At 39.2% G+C, this 21,914-nt stretch overlaps 1 protein-coding gene across 1 annotated transcript in view; it reads left to right on the top strand.

Moving 5' to 3' along the window:
• Positions 1-21,914, top strand: part of lonrf2 (LON peptidase N-terminal domain and ring finger 2) — a 195,351-nt gene that overhangs the window by 48,068 nt on the left and 125,369 nt on the right. Inside the window, exon 2 of the mRNA XM_084107169.1 lies at positions 21,407-21,525. Within this exon, the coding sequence (XP_083963295.1) occupies positions 21,407-21,525 (119 nt within the window). The remainder of the gene's footprint in view (positions 1-21,406; positions 21,526-21,914) is intronic.

The raw sequence follows: 21,914 nt of genomic DNA, 5'->3' as shown, positions 1-21,914 counted from the left end.
TCTATTCATCAAAGACTGTACACAACTGTTTTCGACATTTAAAATAATAATGAATGTTTCTTGAGCATCAATCATCATATTAGAATAATTTCTGAAGGATCATGTGACAGTGACTCCGCTTTGATCACAGGAATAAATAACAGTTTAAAATATATTAAAATAGAAAGCAGCTGTTTTAAATTGGAATAATATTTTACAATATTACTGTTTTTGTTTGTATTTTTAATCAAATAAATGCAGCCTTGGTGAGCAGAAGAAACTTCTCTGTTATGTGCGCTCCACAGACTGCATGCACGTCCGCTTAGAGTTCCGCCTTTTGCGTTCCGTCAATATTACGTTATTAGAAAAATATTTTTTTAGAGAATCGATTTTTTGACATTTGTGAATCGATTCAGAATCGTCCACGTCCGGATCGCGATGCATCTAAGAATCAATTTTTTCTCCCACTGCTAGATTTCATACAACAGGTTAATAAACAGTTACAATTAAGTCACTTACATTTTAGATGCAGTATTGACTGTTTTTGTTCTGTTTCAGCACCGAAAATAGTTAAAGATCACAGCAGAACCATCACGCATCACGCGTTTTCTCATAACTGAACGATTCAGCATTTTTAAGGAATCGGTTGACTCAAAGTTTGAATGATCAATCCATAAACATCTGTCTTAATCATGATCGACTCATTCGAACGAATCGTTTGAACGAATGAATCAATGACTCGCTTATTAAGATGGATGCCTGGTGACACCTAATGGCGGTTTAGTGTTTTTTAAAAGCATCATTCTTTCCAACGTGTGTGTGATTTGTGTGTGCAACATTATCAATGTCAGTGTGGAAGTCTGTATTTTTCTTTCACTTTTATATTAGCAATTTGTGTCACACGTCAAATAACCGGTGGGAAAATATCCTCAGACACATACCTAATAAATGTATCTTTAAATAGAATATTGGCCTACCTGGTAAAAAGTTTTATATACTATTTTGATGTGCTTTTGGACACAAGAGGGCAGTATAGCCCTATGTATGACTTGTTTTTTTTTTTTACTTTACTGTTTTTAATTTTAGAATAAAATTAGAATAAAATTCTTTTTAAAAACAGGATAAAATTGGTTTAGTTGTGATATTTGTATACTTTTATATATTAATAAATGGTGTATAATTACATTTTTATAAGATTTGAGGCTTTTAGTGTTTCCTTTTTTGACATTACTTTAATCCCTAGCCATAGCAAAACCATTTGAGATATTTAATATCCGTTCACAATTTAGCATATTTAATGTATTTTCATCATTTTGAAAAAAGTTTGGTGGGAATATAATAAACCAGTTAGGAAGAGTAGCTAAAAACTCAGAGTCTGAAATATCCCAAAAATCCACATTCAAACCAAAATATCTGACTTCCTTTGGCTCGGAGCTAATGACTGTAAATTAGAAAGTTGTCTGGCTCGATGAGACCAATATATATTCTAATTTTTGTAACTGTTGGTAAAACTAACAAAAAGCATGTTGAAAGTGACACACTTCCTGCTGCCAGTTGGTGGCGCTAAAACTTTGACTCACAATAGTTACATCAATCTGATCGGCCTCTTACCACGAACACACTGGTGAAGTTTCATCAAGATCAGTTAATGTATGCAGAAGTTATACCACTTCGTGTTTCTCTTTTCTCGCCATAAATTCGTTTCCTCGCCATGGCCAAACCGTTCGAGATATCAAAAATCCGTCCGCAATTTAGAATCCTCAATGTCTTGACTTCATGCACACCGAGTTTGGTGGGGATTGGATTAATTCTCTAGGAGGAGTACTTCGCATTCCACAGCAAGCGTTTTCCAAACAACCCATAATAGCCGACTTCCTGTTGGGCTGGCGTAAAACTTGACGGGGGGAAAGTTGTTCGGCCCGATGAGATCTATATGTGTACCGAGTTTCATATTAATTCATGCAAGCGTGTTTGATCTATGGACCAAGTTTCGTGACCCCGTTCAAGGGGGCGCTGTTGAGCCCCCCTGCCACGCCCGGGTACCAGCTTCAGCCCGTCCCTGATGGCAGGGGGTTCTGACTTGTGTGCAAAGTTTCAAGAGTTTTTGAGCACGTTAAGGACCCCAAAAGCCCCTGAAACCTTGATTAACAATATAAAAGCAATAGTCAAATCCCCCCCCTCCCCTCACACACACAGAGACACAGAGAGAGGGAGATAAAATTCTTCAGAAAATCCACATTCAAACCAAAATATCTCTCTTCCTGTTGGTCGGAGATAGTTAATGTAAATTAGAAAGTTGTCCGTCTTGATGAGAACAATACACATACCAAGTTTTGTTGCTGTTGATAAAACTAACCCCCCCACTTATGACTAAAGGTGGCGCTACTGAGCCCCTCACCACGCCCGTTTCTGAAACTTTGCACATGTCTACGGGCTAATAAATGTGATGTGTCTGTCGAGTTTCATCCAATTTCAAGTATGTTAAGAGTCTCAAAAGCATCAAAAAAGAATATTAAAGTTTGAAGCGTTGCCATGGCAACAGTATTAAAGATATCAAAAATCCTTTCACAGGTCTACATCTGCCGTGTGTTTACATTATACACATAAAGTTTGAAGCAAATCGGGTAAAAATAAGAGGGTGATTTCAAAGCATTTTGAAAGTGACACACTTCCTGCTGCCAGTTGGTGGCGCTATAACTTTGACTCACAAAAGTCACATCCATGTGATCGGCCTCTTACAACGAACACACTGCTGAAGTTTAATCAAGATCAGTTAATGTATGCAGAAGTTATAACACACTTCCTGTTTTCATTATTCGCCATAAATTCGTTTCCTCGCCACGGCCAAACCGTTCGAGATATCAAAAATCCCCTGGCAATTTTTCATCCTCAATGTCTTGACTTCATGCACACTGAGTTTGGTGCCGACCAGGTGAATTCCCTAGGAGAAGTGTTTCAAATTCCTAAGCATGCATTTCCAAACAACCCTAAATAGTCGACTTCCTGTTGGGCTGGCGTAAAAAGTAAAAGTACGAAAGTTGTTTGGCCCGATGAGATCTATATGTGTATTGAGTTTCATATTATTACATGCAAGCGCGTCTGATTTATGGACCAAGTTTTCGGACCCCGTTCAAGGGGGCGCTGTTGAGCCCCCCTGCCACGCCCGGGTACCAGCTTCAGCCCGGCCCTGATGGCCGCAGGTTCTGACCTGTGTGCAAAATTTCAAGAGTTTTCGAGCATGTTAAAGGCCCCAAAAGTGCCCGAAAGGTTGACAGAAAAATAAGAATAAATATAGCTATTGAATGATCAATCCATAAACATCTGTCTTAATCATGATCGACTCATTCGAACGAATCGTTTGAACGAATGAATCAATGACTCGCTTATTAAGATGGATGCCTGGCGACACCTAATGGCGGTTTAGTGTTGTTTAAAAGCATCATTCTTTCCCACATGTGTGTGATTTGTGTGTGCAACATTATCATTATTTTTCTTTCACTATTATATTAGCGATTTAAAAGCACCCACTCGTGTCACACGTCGATTAACCGGTGGGAAAATATCCTCAGACACATACCTAATAAATGTATATTTAAATACAATATTGGCCTACCTGGTAAAAAGTTTTATATACTATTTTGATGTCCTTTTGGACACAAGAGGGCAGTATAGCCCTATGTTTGCTTTTTTGTTGAACCAAATAGCACTAAATAGCCTGTTTTAACTTTTTCATTCTTCTTGAATTGCAAAAACAGAATAAAATGGGTTTAGTTGTGATATTTGTATTCTTTTATATAGAAATAAATGGTATATAATTACATTTTTAGAAGATTTTTAGTGTTTCCTTTTTGGACATTACTTTAATCCCTCGCCATAGCAAAACCATTTGAGATATTTATTATCCATTCACAATTTAGCATATTTAATGTAGTTTCATCATGTTGAAAAAGTTTGGTACGAATAAAATAAATAGTTTAAGAGGAGTGGCTAAAAATTCAGAGGCTGATTTTGCAAAAAAATTCACATTCAGACCAAAATATCTGACTTCCTGATGGCCAGAGCTATTGAATGTAAATTAGAAAGTTGTCCGGCTTGATGAGAACAATATACAAACTGTTTTTTCTTTACTGTAGTTAAAACTAACCCCCCCACTTTTGTCAAAAGCATGTTGAAAGTGACACACTTCCTGCTGCCAGTTGGTGGCGCTATAACTTTGACTCACAATAGCTACATCCATCTGATCGGCCTCTTATCACGAACACACTGCTGAAGTTTCATCAAGATCAGTTAATGTATGCAGAAGTTATTCCACTTCCGTGTTTCTCTTTTCTCGCCATAAATTCGATTCCTCGCCACAGCCAAACCGTTCGAGATATCAAAAATCCGTCCGCAATTTAGCATCCTCAAAGTCTTGACTACATGCACACCGAGTTTGAAGGGGACACGGTGAATTTTCTAGGAGGAGTATTTCACATTCCACAGCAAGCGTTTTCCAAACAACCCATAATAGCCGACTTCCTGTTGGGCTGGCGTAAAACTTGACCGGGGTAAAGTTGTTTCGGCCCGATGAGATCTATATGTGTACCGAGTTTCATATTAATTCATGCGAGCGTGTTTGATATATGGATCAAGTTTTAGAACCCCGTTCAAGGGGGCGCTGTTGAGCCCCCCAGCCACGCCCGGGTACCAGCTTCAGCCCGGCCCTGATGGCCGTGGGTTCTGACCTGTGTGCAAAGTTTCAAGAGTTTTTGAGCACGTTAAGGACCCCAAAAGCCCCTGAAACCTTGATTAACAATATAAAAGCAATAGTCAAATCCCCCCCTCCCCTCACACACACACAGACACAGAGAGAGGGAGAGAAAATTCTTCAGAAAATCCACATTCAAACCAAAATATCTCTCTTCCTGTTGGTCGGAGATGGTTCATGTAAATTAGAAAGTTGTCCGTCTTGATGAGAACAATACACATACCAAGTTTTGTGATTCTAGGAAAAACTAAGCCCCCATTTTTGACTAAAGGTGGCGCTACTGAGCCATTCCACCACGCCCGTTTCTGAAACTTTGCACATGTCTACGGGCTAATAAATGTGATGTGTCTGTTGAGTTTCATGCAATTTCAAGTATGTTAAGAGTCTCAAAAGCATCAAAAAATAATATTAAAGTTTGATGCGTTGCCACGGCAACAGTATCTAAGATATCAATAATCCTTTCACAGGTTTACATCTGCCGTGTGTCTACATTGTACGCATAAAGTTTGAAGCAAATCGGGTAAAAATAAGACACTGATTTCAAAGCATTTTGAAAGTGATGTACTTCCTGCTGCCTGTTGGTGGCGCTATAACTTTGACTCACAATAGTCACATCCATGTGATCGGCCTCTTACAACGAACACACTGCTGAAGTTTCATCAAGATCAGTTAATGTATGCAGAAGTTATAACACACTTCCTGTTTCATTTTTTCGCCATAAATTTGTTTCCTCGCCACGGCCAAACCGTTCGAGATATCAAAAATCCGTCCGCAATTTAGCATCCTCAATGTCTTGACTTCATGCACACCGAGTTTGGAGGCGAATCGATGAATTCCCTAGGAGGAGTACATTAAATTCCACAGCATGCGTTTCCAAACAACGCTAAATAGCCAACTTCCTGTTTGGCTGGCGTAAAACTTAGAGCACGAAAGTTGTTCGGCCCAATGAGATCTATATGTGTACCGAGTTTCATATTATTACATGCAAGCGTGTTTGATTTATGGACACGTGTTTGGATCCCGTTCCAGGGGGCGCTGTCGAGCCCCCCTGCCACGCCCGGGTACCAGCTTCAGTCCGGCCCTGATGGCCGCGGGTTCTGACGTGTGTGCAAAATTTCAAGAGTTTTCGAGCATGTTAAGGGCCCCAAAAGTGCCCGAAAGGTTGACAAAATAATAATAATAATAATAATAAATATAGCTGCGAGCAGCGATTACGGGCCCAAGCCGGTGGCACCGCAACCCGGTGGCGGTACCGCCGGCTTTGGCCCTCCATCGCTGCTCGCAGCTATATTTATATATATATATATATATATATATATATATATACACATACATACATACACACACATACATATATATGTATATATATATATATATATATATATATATATTATTGTTCAAAAGTTTGGGGTCAGTAAGATTTTTAATGTTTTTAGGAGAAGTCTCTTCTGCTCACCAAGGCTGCATTTATTGATTAAAAATACAAACAAAAACAGTAATATTGTGAAATATTATTCCAATTTAAAACAGCTGTTTTCAATTTTAAAATATTTTACATAGTAATTCATTTCTGTGATCAAAGTTGAGTTTTCAGCATCATTACTCCAGTCTTCAGTGTCACATGATCCTTCAGAAATCATACTAATATGATGATTGATGCTCAATAAATATTCATTATTATTTTCAATGTTGAAAACAGTTGTGTACAGATTTTTTTTTTTCAAAATGCTTTGATGAATGTAAAGTTCAAAAGAACAGCATATATTTCAAATATATATATTTTTAACATTATAAATGTCTTTACTGTAACTGTTGATCAGTTTAACTCATCCTTCATAAATAAAAGTACTGATTTATTTTATTTCTTTCCCCCAAAAATAAAATTTTAATTATTACTAACCACAAACTTTTGAGCGGTAGTGTTTAACGTTACAAAAGCTTTAGATTTCAGATAAATGCTGTTCTTTTGAACTTTCTATTCATCAAAGACTGTACACAACTGTTTTCGACATTTAAAATAATAATGAATGTTTCTTGAGTATCAATCATCATATTAGAATAATTTCTGAAGGATCATGTGACAGTGACGACTGGAGTAATGATGCTGAAAACTCAGCTTTGATCACAGGAATAAATAACAGTTTAAAATATATTAAAATAGAAAGCAGCTGTTTTAAATTGGAATACTATTTTACAATATTACTGTTTTTGTTTGTATTTTTAATCAAATAAATGCAGCCTTGGTGAGCAGAAGAAACTTCTCTGTTATGTGCGCGCCACAGACTGCACGCACGTCCGCTTAGAGTTCCGCCTTTTGCCTTCCGTCAATATTACGTTATTAGAAAAATATTTTTTTAGAGAATCGATTTTTTGACATTTGTGAATCGATTCAGAATCGTCCACGTCCGCATCGCGATGCATCTAAGAATCAATTTTTTCTCCCACCCCTAGATTTCATACAACAGGTTAATAAACAGTTACAATTAAGTCACTTACATTTTAGATGCAATGTTGACTGTTTTTGTTCTGTTTCAGCAGCGAAAATAGTTAAACAAAGATCACGGCAGAACCATCACGCATCACGTGTTTTCTCATAACTGAACGATTCAGCATTTTTAACGAATCGGTTGACTCAAAGATTGAATGATCAATCCATAAACATCTGTCTTAATCATGATCGACTCATTCGAACGAATCGTTTGAACGAATGAATCAATGACTCGCTTATTAAGATGGATGCCTGGCGACACCTAATGGCGGTTTAGTGTTGTTTAAAAGCATCATTCTTTCCCACATGTGTGTGATTTGTGTGTGCAACATTATCATTATTTTTCTTACACTATTATATTAGCGATTTAAAAGCACCCACTCGTGTCACACGTCGATTAACCGGTGGGAAAATATCCTCAGACACATACCTAATACATGTATATTTAAATACAATATTGGCCTACCTGGTAAAAAGTTTTATATACTATTTTGATGTCCTTTTGGACACAAGAGGGCAGTATAGCCCTATGTTTGCTTTTTTGTTGAACCAAATAGCACTAAATAGCCTGTTTTAACTTTTTCATTCTTCTTGAATTGCAAAAACAGAATAAAATGGGTTTAGTTGTGATATTTGTATACTTTTATATAGAAATAAATGGTATATAATTACATTTTTAGAAGATTTTTAGTGTTTCCTTTTTGGACATTATTTAATCCCTCGCCATAGCAAAACCGTTTGAGATATTTATTATCCATTCACAATTTAGCATATTTAATGTAGTTTCATCATGTTGAAAAAGTTTGGTACGAATAAAATAAATAGTTTAAGAGGAGTGGCTAAAAATTCAGAGGCTGATTTTGCAAAAAAATCCACATTCAGACCAAAATATCTGACTTCCTGATGGCCAGAGCTATTGAATGTAAATTAGAAAGTTGTCCGGCTTGATGAGAACAATATACAAACTATTTTTTCTTTACTGTAGTTAAAACTAACCCCCCCACTTTTGTCAAAAGCATGTTGAAAGTGACACACTTCCTGCTGCCAGTTGGTGGCGCTATAACTTTGACTCACAATAGCTACATCCATCTGATCGGCCTCTTACCACGAACACACTGCTGAAGTTTCATCAAGATCAGTTAATGTATGCAGAAGTTATTCCACTTCCGTGTTTCTCTTTTCTCGCCATAAATTCGATTCCTCGCCACAGCCAAACCGTTCGAGATATCAAAAATCCGTCCGCAATTTAGCATCCTCAATGTCTTGACTACATCCACACCGAGTTTGAAGGGGGCACGGTGAATTTTCTAGGAGGAGTATTTCACATTCCACAGCAAGCGTTTTCCAAACAACCCATAATAGCCGACTTCCTGTTGGGCTGGCGTAAAACTTGACCGGGGTAAAGTTGTTCGGCCCGATGAGATCTATATGTGTACCGAGTTTCATATTAATTCATGCGAGCGTGTTTGATATATGGATCAAGTTTTAGAACCCCGTTCAAGGGGGCGCTGTTGAGCCCCCCAGCCACGCCCGGGTCCCAGCTTCAGCCCGGCCCTGATGGCCGTGGGTTCTGACCTGTGTGCAAAGTTTCAAGAGTTTTTGAGCACGTTAAGGACCCCAAAAGCCCCTGAAACCTTGATTAACAATATAAAAGCAATAGTCAAATCCCCCCCTCCCCTCACACACACACAGACACAGAGAGGGAGAGAAAATTCTTCAGAAAATCCACATTCAAACCAAAATATCTCTCTTCCTGTTGGTCAGAGATGGTTCATGTAAATTAGAAAGTTGTCCGTCTTGATGAGAACAATACACATACCAAGTTTTGTTGCTGTTGATAAAACTAACACCCCCACTTATGACTAAAGGTGGCGCTACTGAGCCCCTCACCACGCCCGTTTCTGAAACTTTGCACATGTCTACTGGATAATAAATGTGATGTGTCTGTCGAGTTTCATGCAATTTCAAGTATGTTAAGAGTCTCAAAAGCATAAAAAAAGAATATTAAAGTTTGATGCGTTGCCACGGCAACAGTATCTAAGATATCAATAATCCTTTCACAGGTTTACATCTGCCGTGTGTCTACATTGTACACATAAAGTTTGAAGCAAATCTGGTAAAAATAAGACAGTGATTTCAAAGCATTTTAATAGTGATGTACTTCCTGCTGCCTGTTGGTGGCGCTATAACTTTGACTCACAATAGTCACATCTGTGCGATCGGCCTCTTACAACGAACACACTGCTGAAGTTTCATCAAGATCAGTTAATGTATGCAGAAGTTATAACACACTTCCTGTTTCATTTTTTCGCCATAAATTCGTTTCCTCGCCACGGCCAAACCGTTCGAGATATCAAAAATCCGTCCGCAATTTAGCATCCTCAATGTCTTGACTTCATGCACACCGAGTTTGGAGGCGAATCGATGAATTCCCTAGGAGGAGTACATTAAATTCCACAGCATGCGTTTCCAAACAACCCTAAATAGCCGACTTCCTGTTGGGCTGGCGTAAAACTTAGAGCACGAAAGTTGTTCGGCCCGATGAGTTCTATATGTGTACCGAGTTTCATATTATTACATGCAAGCGTGTCTGATTTATGGACAAGTGTTCGGATACCGTTCCAGGGGGCGCTGTCGAGCCCCCCTGCCACGCCCGGGTACCAGCTTCAGTCCGGCCCTGATGGCCGCGGGTTCTGACCTGTGTGCAAAATTTCAAGAGTTTTCGAGCATGTTAAGGGCCCCAAAAGTGGCCGAAAGGTTGACAAAATAATAATAATAATAATAATAATAATAATAATAATAATAATAATCCTACCGAAAACAATAGGGCCTTCGCCCTTTCAGGGCTTGGGCCCTAATAATAATAATAATCCTACCGAAAACAATAGGGCCTTCGCCCTTTCAGGGCTTGGGCCCTAAATATAGCTGCGAGCAGCGATTACGGGCCCAAGCCGGTGGCACCGCAACCCCGATGCCTTTAGTTACCTTTAGTTATATATACAGTATATATATAACAAAAGATATATACATTATATATATATCAGACAAGTAATATTCTCTGTCTTGTCACTTCACAAAAAAATGGTACAAATTGTACTACTGACTATTTAAACAGAGCAGTGTAATTTTGATAAGTTAGGTTGACTATTTTATAATTATATTTTATTAGGGCTATAATGAACAGGCTGCGATGTCAAGATTGCAATGCTGGTGTGTGTGTGTGTGTGTGTGTGTGTGTCATGGGCGTGATTGAACAGTGGAGACATAAAAATATACTTTATGGTGCTAACTTTAAAATTGAAATAAAATGCTCACGGCTGCACGGGAATTCATTCCTACTTCCATAGGAATTCATTGAAAAAGCTCGCTCTGCTCCCAACCATAATCAATGTCAGTGCGGCCGAACATATTTTACTTTCGTTTTTAAGTTAGCGATTCAAAAGCCCCCAGCGGTGTCACACGTCAATTAACCGGTGGTAAAATTATATTCTCACTGTCACATACATAGTATAGGCCGCCTACCTGAAAGAGAGTTTAGCTTGCCCGACCATAGTAGCCTGATTAGAACGTCAATGACAAAAAAATAACTTGGGAATCACTAAAACGAGAGATTATTCTAATTATATTACATTAATTTTAAGTTGCAATCAACAGTTGATAATAAATGTATTACTGATCAATGGTAACGAGGTTGCGCTGCTGAGGCTCGTGCAGCTTCTCCAGGAGAAACGTAAACAACTGAGCGCAGCACACAAAAAAGAAACCCAGTTAACAACATACTGACTATAAAAATTACAAATATGGAGTTTTTATATATTTTATAACATATGATAAGAGCACCCTCACTTGACGAGTAGGCTGTGTTTCCTGAATACAATCACGATTGAAACTGCGACATTGATTTCATCAACAGGTTAATAAACAGTTACAATTAAGTCACTTACATTTAAGATGTAATATTGACTGTTTTTGTTCTGTTTCAGCAGCAAAAATAGTTAAACCAAGATCACAGCAGAACCATCGCGCATCTCACAGCAACTTGTTTTCTCATTTCTGATTGATTCAGCATTTTGAACGAATCGGTTGACTCAAAGATTCAATGACCAATCCATAAACATCTGTCTCAATCATGAATGACTCAGTCATTCGAACGAATCGTTTGAACGAATTAATTAATGACTCGCTCATTAAGACGATCGCCTGGCGACACCTAATGGCGGTTTAGTGTTATGTTTAAAAGTATCATTCTTTCCAACGTGTGTGCACCATTATCAATGTCTGTGCGGACGTCTTCACTTTCACTTTTATATTAGCGATTTAAAAGCACCCGCTCGTGTCACACATCGATTAACCAATGGGAAAATATCCTCACAGTCATATACCTAATAAATGTATATTTAAATACAATAGGCCTACCTAGTAAAACGTTTTATATACTATTTGGATATCCTTTTGGACACAAGAGGGCAGTATAGCCCTATGTTTGCTTTTTTGTTGAACCAAATAGCACTAAATAGCCTGTTCATAACTTTTTCATACTTCTTGAATTGCAAAAACAGAATAAAATGGGTTTAGTTCTAATATTTGTATAATTTTATATAAAAATAAATGGTGTATAATTACATTTTTAGAAGTTATGAGATGTTTCCTGCTTCCTTTTTGACATTAATTTAATCCCTCGCCATAGCAAAACCGTTTGAGATATTCAATATCCGTTCACAATTTAGCATCTTTAATGTATTTTCATCATGTTGAAAAAGTTTGGTGGGAATAAAATAAATATTTTAAGAGGAGTGGCTAAAAATTCAGAGGCTGATTTTGCAAAAAAATCCACATTCAGACCAAAATATCTGACTTCCTCATGGCCGGAGCTAATGAATGTAAATTAGAAAGTTGTCCGGCTTGATGAGAACAATATACAAACTTTTTTTTTTTACTGTAGTTAAAACTAACCCCCCCACTTTTGTCAAAAGCATGTTGAAAGTGACACACTTCCTGCTGCCAGTTGGTGGCGCTATAACTTTGACTCACAATAGTTACATCCATCTGATCGGCCTCTTACCACGAACACACTGGTGAAGTTTCATCAAGATCAGTTAATGTATGCAGAAGTTATACCACTTCGTGTTTCTCTTTTCTCGCCATAAATTCGTTTCCTCGCCACGGCCAAACCGTTCGAGATATCAAAAATCCGTCCGCAATTTAGCATCCTCAATGTCTTGACTTCATGCACACCGAGTTTGGTGGGGATTGGATGAATTCTCTAGGAGGAGTACTTCGCATTCCACAGCGAGCGTTTTCCAAACAACCCATAATAGCCGACTTCCTGTTGGGCTGGCGTAAAACTTGACCTGGGGAAAGTTGTTCGGCACGATGAGATCTATATGTGTACCGAGTTTCATATTAATTCATGCAAGCGTGTTTGATATATGGACCAAGTTTTAGAACCCTGTTCAAGGGGGCGCTGTTGAGCCCCCCAGCCACGCCCGGGTACCAGCTTCTGCCCGTCCCTGATGGCAGGGGGTTCTGACTTGTGTGCAAAGTTTCAAGAGTTTTTGAGCACGTTAAGGACCCCAAAAGCCCCTGAAACCTTGATTAACAATATAAAAGCAATAGTCAAATCCCCCCTCCCCTCACACACACAGAGACACAGAGAGAGGGAGAGAAAATTCTTTAGAAAATCCACATTCAAACCAAAATATCTCTCTTCCTGTTGGTCGGAGATAGTTAATGTCAATTAGAAAGTTGTCCGTCTTGATGAGAACAATACACATACCAAGTTTTGTTGCTGTTGATAAAACTAACCCCCCCACTTATGACTAAAGGTGGCGCTACTGAGCCCCTCACCACGCCCGTTTCTGAAACTTTGCACATGTCTACGGGCTAATAAATGTGATGTGTCTGTCGAGTTTCATCCAATTTCAAGTATGTTAAGAGTCTCAAAAGCATCAAAAAAGAATATTAAAGTTTGATGCGTTGCCACGGCAACAGTATCTAAGATATCTATAATCCTTTCACAGGTCTACATCTGCCGTGTGTTTACATTATACACATAAAGTTTGAAGCAAATCGGGTAAAAATAAGAGGGTGATTTCAAAGCATTTTGAAAGTGACACACTTCCTGCTGCCAGTTGGTGGCGCTATAATTTTGACTCACAATAGTCACATCCATGTGATCGGCCTTTTACCACGAACACACTGCTGAAGTTTCATCAAGATCAGTTAATGTATGCAGGAGTTATAACACACTTCCTGTTTTCATTATTCGCCATAAATTTGTTTCCTCGCCACGGCCAAACCGTTCGAGATATCAAAAATCCGTCCGCAATTTAGCATCCTCAATGTCTTGACTTCATGCTGACCGAGTTTGCAGGCGATTGGATCAATTCCCTAGGAGGAGTACATTAAATTCCACAGCATGCGTTTCCAAACAACCCATAATAGCCGACTTCCTGTTGGGCTGGCGTAAAACTTAGAGCACGAAAGTTGTTCGGCCCGATGAGATCTATATGTGTTCTGAGTTTCATATTATTACATGCAAGTGTGTTTGATTTATGGACAAGTGTTCGGATCCCGTTCCAGGGGGCGCTGTCGAGCCCCCCTGCCACGCCCGGGTACCAGCTTCAGCCCGGCCCTGATGGCTGCGGGTTCTGACCCGTGTGCAAAGTTTCAAGAGTTTTCGAGCATGTTAAGGGCCCCAAAAGTGCCCGGAACCTTGACAAAATAATAATAATAATAATAATAATAAATATAGCTGCGAGCAGCGATTACGGGCCCAAGCCGGTGGCACCGCAACCCCGGTGCCTTTAGTTACCTAAAGGCACCGGGGTGGCGGTGCCCCCGGCTTTGGCCCTTCATCGCTGCTCGCAGCTATATTTATATATATATATATATATATATATATATATATATCTTTAATGTATTTTTATCATGTTGAAAAAGTTTGGTGTGAATAAAATAAACCACTTAGGAGGAGTAGCTAAAAACTCAAGAGTCTGACATATCCAAAAAATCCACATTCAAACCAAAATATCTGACTTCCTGTTGCTCGGAGCTAATGACTGTAAATTAGAAAGTTGTCCGGCTCGATGAGACCAATATGCGTACTGATTTTTGTAACTGTGGGTAAAGGTAACCCCCCCACCTTTGTCAAAAGCATTTTGAAATTGACACACTTCCTGCTACCAGTTGGTGGCGCTATAACTTTGACTCACAATAGTTACATCCATCTGACCGGCCTCTTACCATGAACACACTGCTGAAGTTTCATCAAGATCAGTTAATGTATGCAGAAGTTATAACACTTCGTGTTTCTCTTTTCTCGCCATAAATTCGTGTCCTCGCCATGGCCAAACCGTTTGAGATATCAAAAATCCATCCGCAATTTAGAATCCTCAATGTCTTGACTTCATGCTGACCGAGTTTGGAGGCGAGTGGATGAATTCTGTAGGAGGAGTACATCAAATTCCACAGCATGCGTTTTTCAAACAACCCATAATAGCCGACTTCCTGTTGGGCGGAGCTAATAACTTAGAGTGCGGAAGTTGTTCAGCCCCATGAGATCTATATGTGTACCGAGTTTCATATTAATTCATGCAAGAGTTTTTGATATATGGACCAAGTTTTCAGACCGTGTTCAAGGGGGCGCTGTTGAGCCCCCCTGCCACGCCCGGGTACCAGCTTCAGCCCGGCCCTGATGACTGTGGGCTCTGACCTGTGTGCAAAGTTTCAAGAGTTTTTGAGCATGTTAAGGGCCCCAAAAGCCCCTGAAACCTTGAAAAACAAAGATTAAATGGAATAGACAAATCCTCCCCACCCCCTCCACACACACACACACACACATAGAGACAGAGAGAGAGAGAGAAAATTCTCCAGAAAATCCACATTCAAACCAAAATATCTGACTTTCTGATGGTCTGAGCTAATGACTGTGAATTAGAAAGTTGTCCGGCTCGATGAGAACAATATACATACCGATTTTTGTGATTCTAGGAAAAACTAAGCCCTCATTTTTGACTAAAGGTGGCGCTACTGAGCCCCTCACCACGCCCATTTCTGAAACTTTGCACATGTCTACTGGATAATAAATGTGATGTGTCTGTCGAGTTTCATGCATTTTCAAGCATGTGAAGAGTCTCAGAAGCATCCGAAAAGAATATTAAAGTTTGATGCGTTGCCACGGCAACAGTATCTAAGATATCAATAATCCTTTCACAGGTCTACATCTGCCGTGTGTCTACATTATACACATAAAGTTTGAAGCAAATCGGATAAAAATAAGAGGGTGATTTCAAAGCATTTTGAAAGTGACACACTTCCTGCTGCCAGTTGGTGGCGCTATAACTTTGACTCACAAATGTCACATCCATGTGATCGGCCTCTTACAACGAACACACTGCTGAAGTTTCATCAAGATCAGTTAATGTATACAGAAGTTATAACACACTTCCTGTTTCCATTATTCGCCATAAATTCGTTTCCTCGCCACGGCCAAACCGTTCGAGATATCAAAAATCCGTCCGCAATTTAGCATCCTCAATGTCTTGACTTCATGCTGACCGAGATTGGAGGAGATTGGATGAATTCTCTAGGAGGAGTACATCAAATTCCACAGCATGCGTTTCCAAACAACCCATAATAGCTGACTTCCTGTTGGGCTGGCATAAAACTTAGAGCACGAAAGTTGTTCGGCCCGATGAGATCTATATGTGTACAGAGTTGTACAGAAATGTTTTAGTTAATTCCTACATCCATAGGAATACATTGAAAATGCTCGCTCTACTACGCACCATTATCAATGTCTGTGCAGACGTCTGTATTTTACTAGTATATAGTATACTATAGTTAGCGATTTAAAAGCCCTCAGCGGTGTCACACGTCGATTAACCGGTGGGAAAATTTTATCACAGTCACATCCCTAATATATTTATATATAAATACAATAGGCCTACCTGAAAGAGAATTGTACTTGCCCGACCAGAGTATAGCCTGATTAGAACGCCAATAACAAAAAAATAACTTGGGAGTCACTAAAACGAGAGATTATTCTAATTTCATTACATTCATTTTAAGTTGCAATCAGCAGTTAAAAATGAATGTATTACTGATCAATGGTAACAAGGTTGCACTGCTGAGGCTCATGCTGCTTCTCCAGGAGAATTGTAAACAAATGAGCGCAGCACACAAAAAAGCAAACCAGTTAACAACATACTGACTATAAAAATGACAAATATGGAGTTTTTATATATTTTATAACATATGATAGAGTTAAGCAACCTCACTTGACGAGTAGGCAACTATTTCCTGAATACAATCACGATTGAAACTGTGACATTGATTTCATACAACAGGTTAATAAACAGTTACAATTAAGTCACTTACATTTTAGATGCAATATTGACTGTTTTTGTTCTGTTTCAGCAGCAAAAATAGTTAAACCAAGATCACAGCAGAACCATCGCGCATCTCACAGCAACTTGTTTTCTCATTTCTGAATGATTCAGCATTTTGAACGAATCGGTTGACTCAAAGATTCAATGACCAATCCATAAACATCTGTCTCAATCATGAATGACTCAGTCATTCGAACGAATCGTCTGAACGAATTAATTAATGACTCGCTCATTAAGACGATCGCCTGGCGACACCTAATGGCGCTTTAGTGTTATGTTTAAAAGTATCATTTTTTCCAACGTTTAAACGTTTAAACGTTCCACCATTATCAATGTCCGTGCGGACGTCCGTTTTTTACTTTCACTTTTATATTAGCGATTTAAAAGCACCCGCTCATGTCACACGTCGATTAACCGATGGGAAAATATCCTCACAGTCATATACCTAATAAATTAATATTTAAATACAATAGGCCTACCTAGTAAAACGTTTTATATACTATTTTGATATCCTTTTGGACACAAGAGGGCAGTATAGCCCTATGTTTGCTTTTTTGTTGAACCAAATAGCACTAAATAGCCTGTTTTTAACTTTTTCATACTTCTTGAATTGCAAAAACAGAATAAAATAGGTTTAGTTCTAATATTTGTATAATTTTATATAAAAATAAATGGTGTATAATTACATTTTTAGAAGTTATGAGATGTTTCCTGCTTCCTTTTTGACATTAATTTAATCCCTCGCCATAGCAAAACCGTTTGAGATATTCAATATCCGTTTACAATTTAGCATCATTAATATATTTTTATCATGTTGAAAAAGTTTGGTGGGAATAAAATAAACCTTTTAGGAGGAGTAACTAAAAACTCAGAGGCTGATTTAACAAAAAATCCATATTCAGACCAAAATATCTGACTTCCTGTTGGTTGCAGCTAATGCCTGTAAATTAGAAAGTTGTCCGGCTCGATGAGACCAATATACATACTGATTTTTGTAATTGTGGGTAAAACTAACCCCCCCACTTTTGTCAAAAACATTTTGAAAGTGACACACTTCCTGCTGCCAGTTGGTGGCGCTATAACTTTGACTCACAATAGTCACATCCATCTGATCGGCCTCTTACCACGAACACACTGCTGAAGTTTCATCAAGATCAGTTAATGTGTGCAGAAGTTATAACACTTCGTGTTTCTCTTTTCTCGCCATAAATTCGTGTCCTCGCCACGGCCAAACCGTTCGAGATATCAAAAATCCGTCCGCAATTTAGCATCCTCAATGTCTTGACTTCATGCACACCGAGTTTGGTGGCGATTTAATTAATTCTCTAGGAGAAGTGTTTCAAATTCCACAGCAAGCGTTCTCCAAACAACCCATAATTGCTGACTTCCTGTTGGGCTGGCGTAAAATTTAGAGCACGAAAGTTGTTCGGCCCGATGAGATCTATATGTGTACCGAGTTTCATATCATTACATGCAAGTGTGTTTGATTTATGGACAAGTGTTCGGATCCCGTTCCAGGGGGCGCTGTTGAGCCCCCCTGCCACGCCCGGGTACCAGCTTCAGCCCGGCCCTGATGGCCGCGGGTTCTGACCTGTGTGCAAAGTTTCAAGAGTTTTCGAGCACGTTAAAGGCCCCAAAAGCCCCTGAAACCTTGAAAAACAGGAATTTTAAACAAATCTCACTCAAAAGACAAATCCCCCCACCCCTCACACACACAGAGACGCAGAGGCAGAGAGAGAGAGGGAGAGAATTCTCCAAAAAATCACATTCAAACCAAAATATCTCACTTCCTGTTGGTCACAGCTTATGACTATAAATTAGAAAGTTGTCCGGCTTGATGAGAACAATATACATACTGATTTTTGTGACTCTACTTAAAACTAAGCCCCCATTTTTGACTAAAGGTGGCGCTACTGAGCCCCTCACCACGCCCGTTTCTGAAACTTTGCACATGTCTACTGGATCATAAATGTGATGTGTCTGTCGAGTTTCATGCATTTTCAAGCATGTGAAGAGTCTCAAAAGCATCCGAAAAGAATATTAAAGTTTGATGCGTTGCCACGGCAACAGTATCTAAGATATCAATAATCCTTTCACAGGTCTACATCTGCCGTGTGTCTACATTATAAACATAAAGTTTGAAGCAAATCGGATAAAAATAAGAGGGTGATTTCAAAGCATTTTGAAAGTGACACTTCCTGCTGCCAGTTGGTGGCGCTATAACTTTGACTCACAATAGTCACATCCATGTGATCGGCCTCTTACAACGAACACACTGCTGAAGTTTCATCAAGATCAGTTAATGTATGCAGAAGTTATAACACACTTCCTGTTTCCATTATTCGCCATAAATTCGTTTCCTCGCCACGGCCAAACCGTTCGAGATATCAAAAATCCCCTGGCAATTTTTCATCCTCAATGCCTTGACTTCATGCACACCGAGTTTGGTGGCGATCGGGTGAATTCCCTAGGAGAAGTGTTTCAAATACCAGACCATGCGTTTCCAAACAACCCTTAATAGCTGACTTCCTGTTGGGCTGGCGTAAAAAGTAAAAGTACGAAAGTTGTTCAGCCCGATGAGATCTATATATGTACCGAGTTTCATATTATTACATGCAAGCGTGTCTGATTTATGGACCAAGTTTTCGGACCCCGTTCAAGGGGGCGCTGTTGAGCCCCCCTGCCACGCCCGGGTACCAGCTTCAGCCCGGCCCTGATGGCCGCGGGTTCTGACCTGTGTGCAAAGTTTCAAGAGTTTTCGAGCACGTTAAGGGTTTCAAAAGTGCCCGAAAGGTTGACAGAAAAATAAGAATAATAATAATAATAATAATAATAATAATAATAATAATAAATAATCCTACCGAAAACAATAGGGCCTTCGCCCTTTCAGGGCTTGGGCCCTAATAATAATAATCCTTACGAAAACAATAGGGCCTTCGCCCTTTCAGGGCTTGGGCCCTAATAAATAATCCTACCGGAAACAATAGGGCCTTCGCCCTTTCAGGGCTTGGGCCCTAATAATCCTACCGAAAACAATAGGGCCTTCGCCCTTTCAGGGCTTGGGCCCTAATAATCCTACCGAAAACAATAGGGCCTTCGCCCTTTCAGGGCTTGGGCCCTAATAATCCTACCGAAAACAATAGGGCCTTCGCCCTTTCAGGGCTTGGGCCCTAATAAATAATCCTACCGAAAACAATAGGGCCTTCGCCCTTTCAGGGCTTGGGCCCTAATAATCCTACCGAAAACAATAGGGCCTTCGCCCTTTCAGGGCTTGGGCCCTAATAATAATAATAAATAATCCTACCGAAAACAATAGGGCCTTCGCCCTTTCAGGGCTTGGGCCCTAATAAATAATCCTACCGAAAACAATAGGGCCTTCGCCCTTTCAGGGCTTGGGCCCTAAATAATAAAAATAATCCTACCGAAAACAATAGGGCCTTCGCCCTTTCAGGGCTTGGGCCCTAAATAATCCTAACAAAAACAATAGGGCCTTCGCCCTTTCAGGGCTTGGGCCCTAAATAATCCTTACGAAAACAATAGGGCCTTCGCCCTTTCAGGGCTTGGGCCCTAAATAATCCTTACGAAAACAATAGGGCCTTCGCCCTTTCAGGGCATTGTGATTTCTGGATTTTTTTTTTTTAGATTATGTCTCTCACAGTGGACATGCACCTACGATGACAATTTCAGACCCCTCCATGATTTCTAAGTGGGAGAACTTGCAAAATAGCAGGGTGTTCAAATACTTATTTTCCTCACTGTATATATATGAAGAGCTCTTTTCCAAAACGCGATAAACGGCATTTAAAAAAAAAAAATTTGTTTGTCGTGTCATTTTGTTGTGTACTGAACCTATTCACTGCTCCATCAACGTTTCATGCCAAATCGCTATATTTCCTTGTTTAAAATGTACTGCAAGATGCAGTTTCTTTCCAAAACGCGATAAGCGCCGAACCTATTTTTAGCCTAAACGCGATATATCCTCTGGACTAATCAGAATTCTCTCTCACCCTCAAATCACTCGCGCGTATCGCGCCAGACGCTCAATTCGCCTCATTCGCACGTAAACTCAGATGCGCGTAAACGCGTCTTCACATTGACTTAACATGAAAATCACTTGCGCCAGACGCTCTATTCGCGTTTGGTGTGAACGCCACTCACTCACATACACAAGGTAATGTCGTGATTTGTTCTATGTAAAGTGGACAATGGTTCGACTTGTTATGGGTTCGACACTTTACTGAATGCCAATGTATTTATTATGCCTTTTTTTTTTTTTAAAGACAAACCATCATTTTTTGGAAAAAGTTGATGGATTTATAGCGTTTTGGAAAAAAAAATGGATGGATTTATAGCGTTTAAAAAAATAAATAAAAATAACTTTGAATTTATCATCAACAATGTTGTTGTTTGATTTAATAATCATTGTTCAACATGTTCAGACTGAGCCAAAAAAAAACATTTTAAAAGGATAAATTGAATATTCACAAAATGTGTGGGTCTAGGTAAAAAATGTTATTTTCCTGGCTGGAAAATTTCATGCTCCTAGTCACATTGGTGTGCAAAAAAACTTAAATATGAATGGGAATATACAGTAGTCAACATTTGAAGTGGATCAAAACCATGGTGCAGTTAGTGTTACAACAGTAAATCCATGGTAACTTACGGCGATTTGTACACTAAAACGAACATTTATCGAACTCTTGGTGTTGTTTTATCGAGGAAAAATCGCAATAATATGCTATATCGTTTTATCTCCCAGTCCTACTTTTATGTAAAACCTACCCATTCTTCTCTCTACAGAGCCCTCTATATGTTGGCTTCTGGCTCGGCGGGCAGAGCTGCTTTTGGAAATGAAGAATTTCAGCCAAGCAATCAAGGATGCAGACACCATGTGCCAACTCCGTCCCCTGTGGCCAAAGGTAGGAATCTGTGTAGAGATGCACCTATACAAAGCATGGTTTTAAAATCTCATAAGACTAAGAACATTTCACACAAGTGCAAATATTCAAACAAGGTTTTGAATAGAAACAGTGCTTTCCTATTGAGATATTCAAACCAGGGACATTTAACCAATGGTAAACCAATTTTACTTGTGGTGTCTTTCATTTAATTAATAGATTATTCAGAAAGTACTTCATATACAGATTAACCAAAAATAGTCAAAAACATACTTCAAGTTAAGGCCATGACACACCAAACCAACATCAAAGAACTAGTAGCAATGAAAGCCAACTGTGCTGTCACCTCATCAATGTTACTCAGGAAATGTAATTAAATTACTGATAACTAATTACACCTTTTAAAAGTA

This window comes from Abramis brama (assembly GCF_963993115.1).
Source record: "Abramis brama genome assembly, chromosome: 2".
In the NCBI taxonomy this organism is placed as follows: Eukaryota; Metazoa; Chordata; class Actinopteri; order Cypriniformes; family Leuciscidae; genus Abramis; species Abramis brama.
Note: the sequence above shows the minus strand (reverse complement) of the source record. Positions and strands in the feature narration are given on the sequence as shown.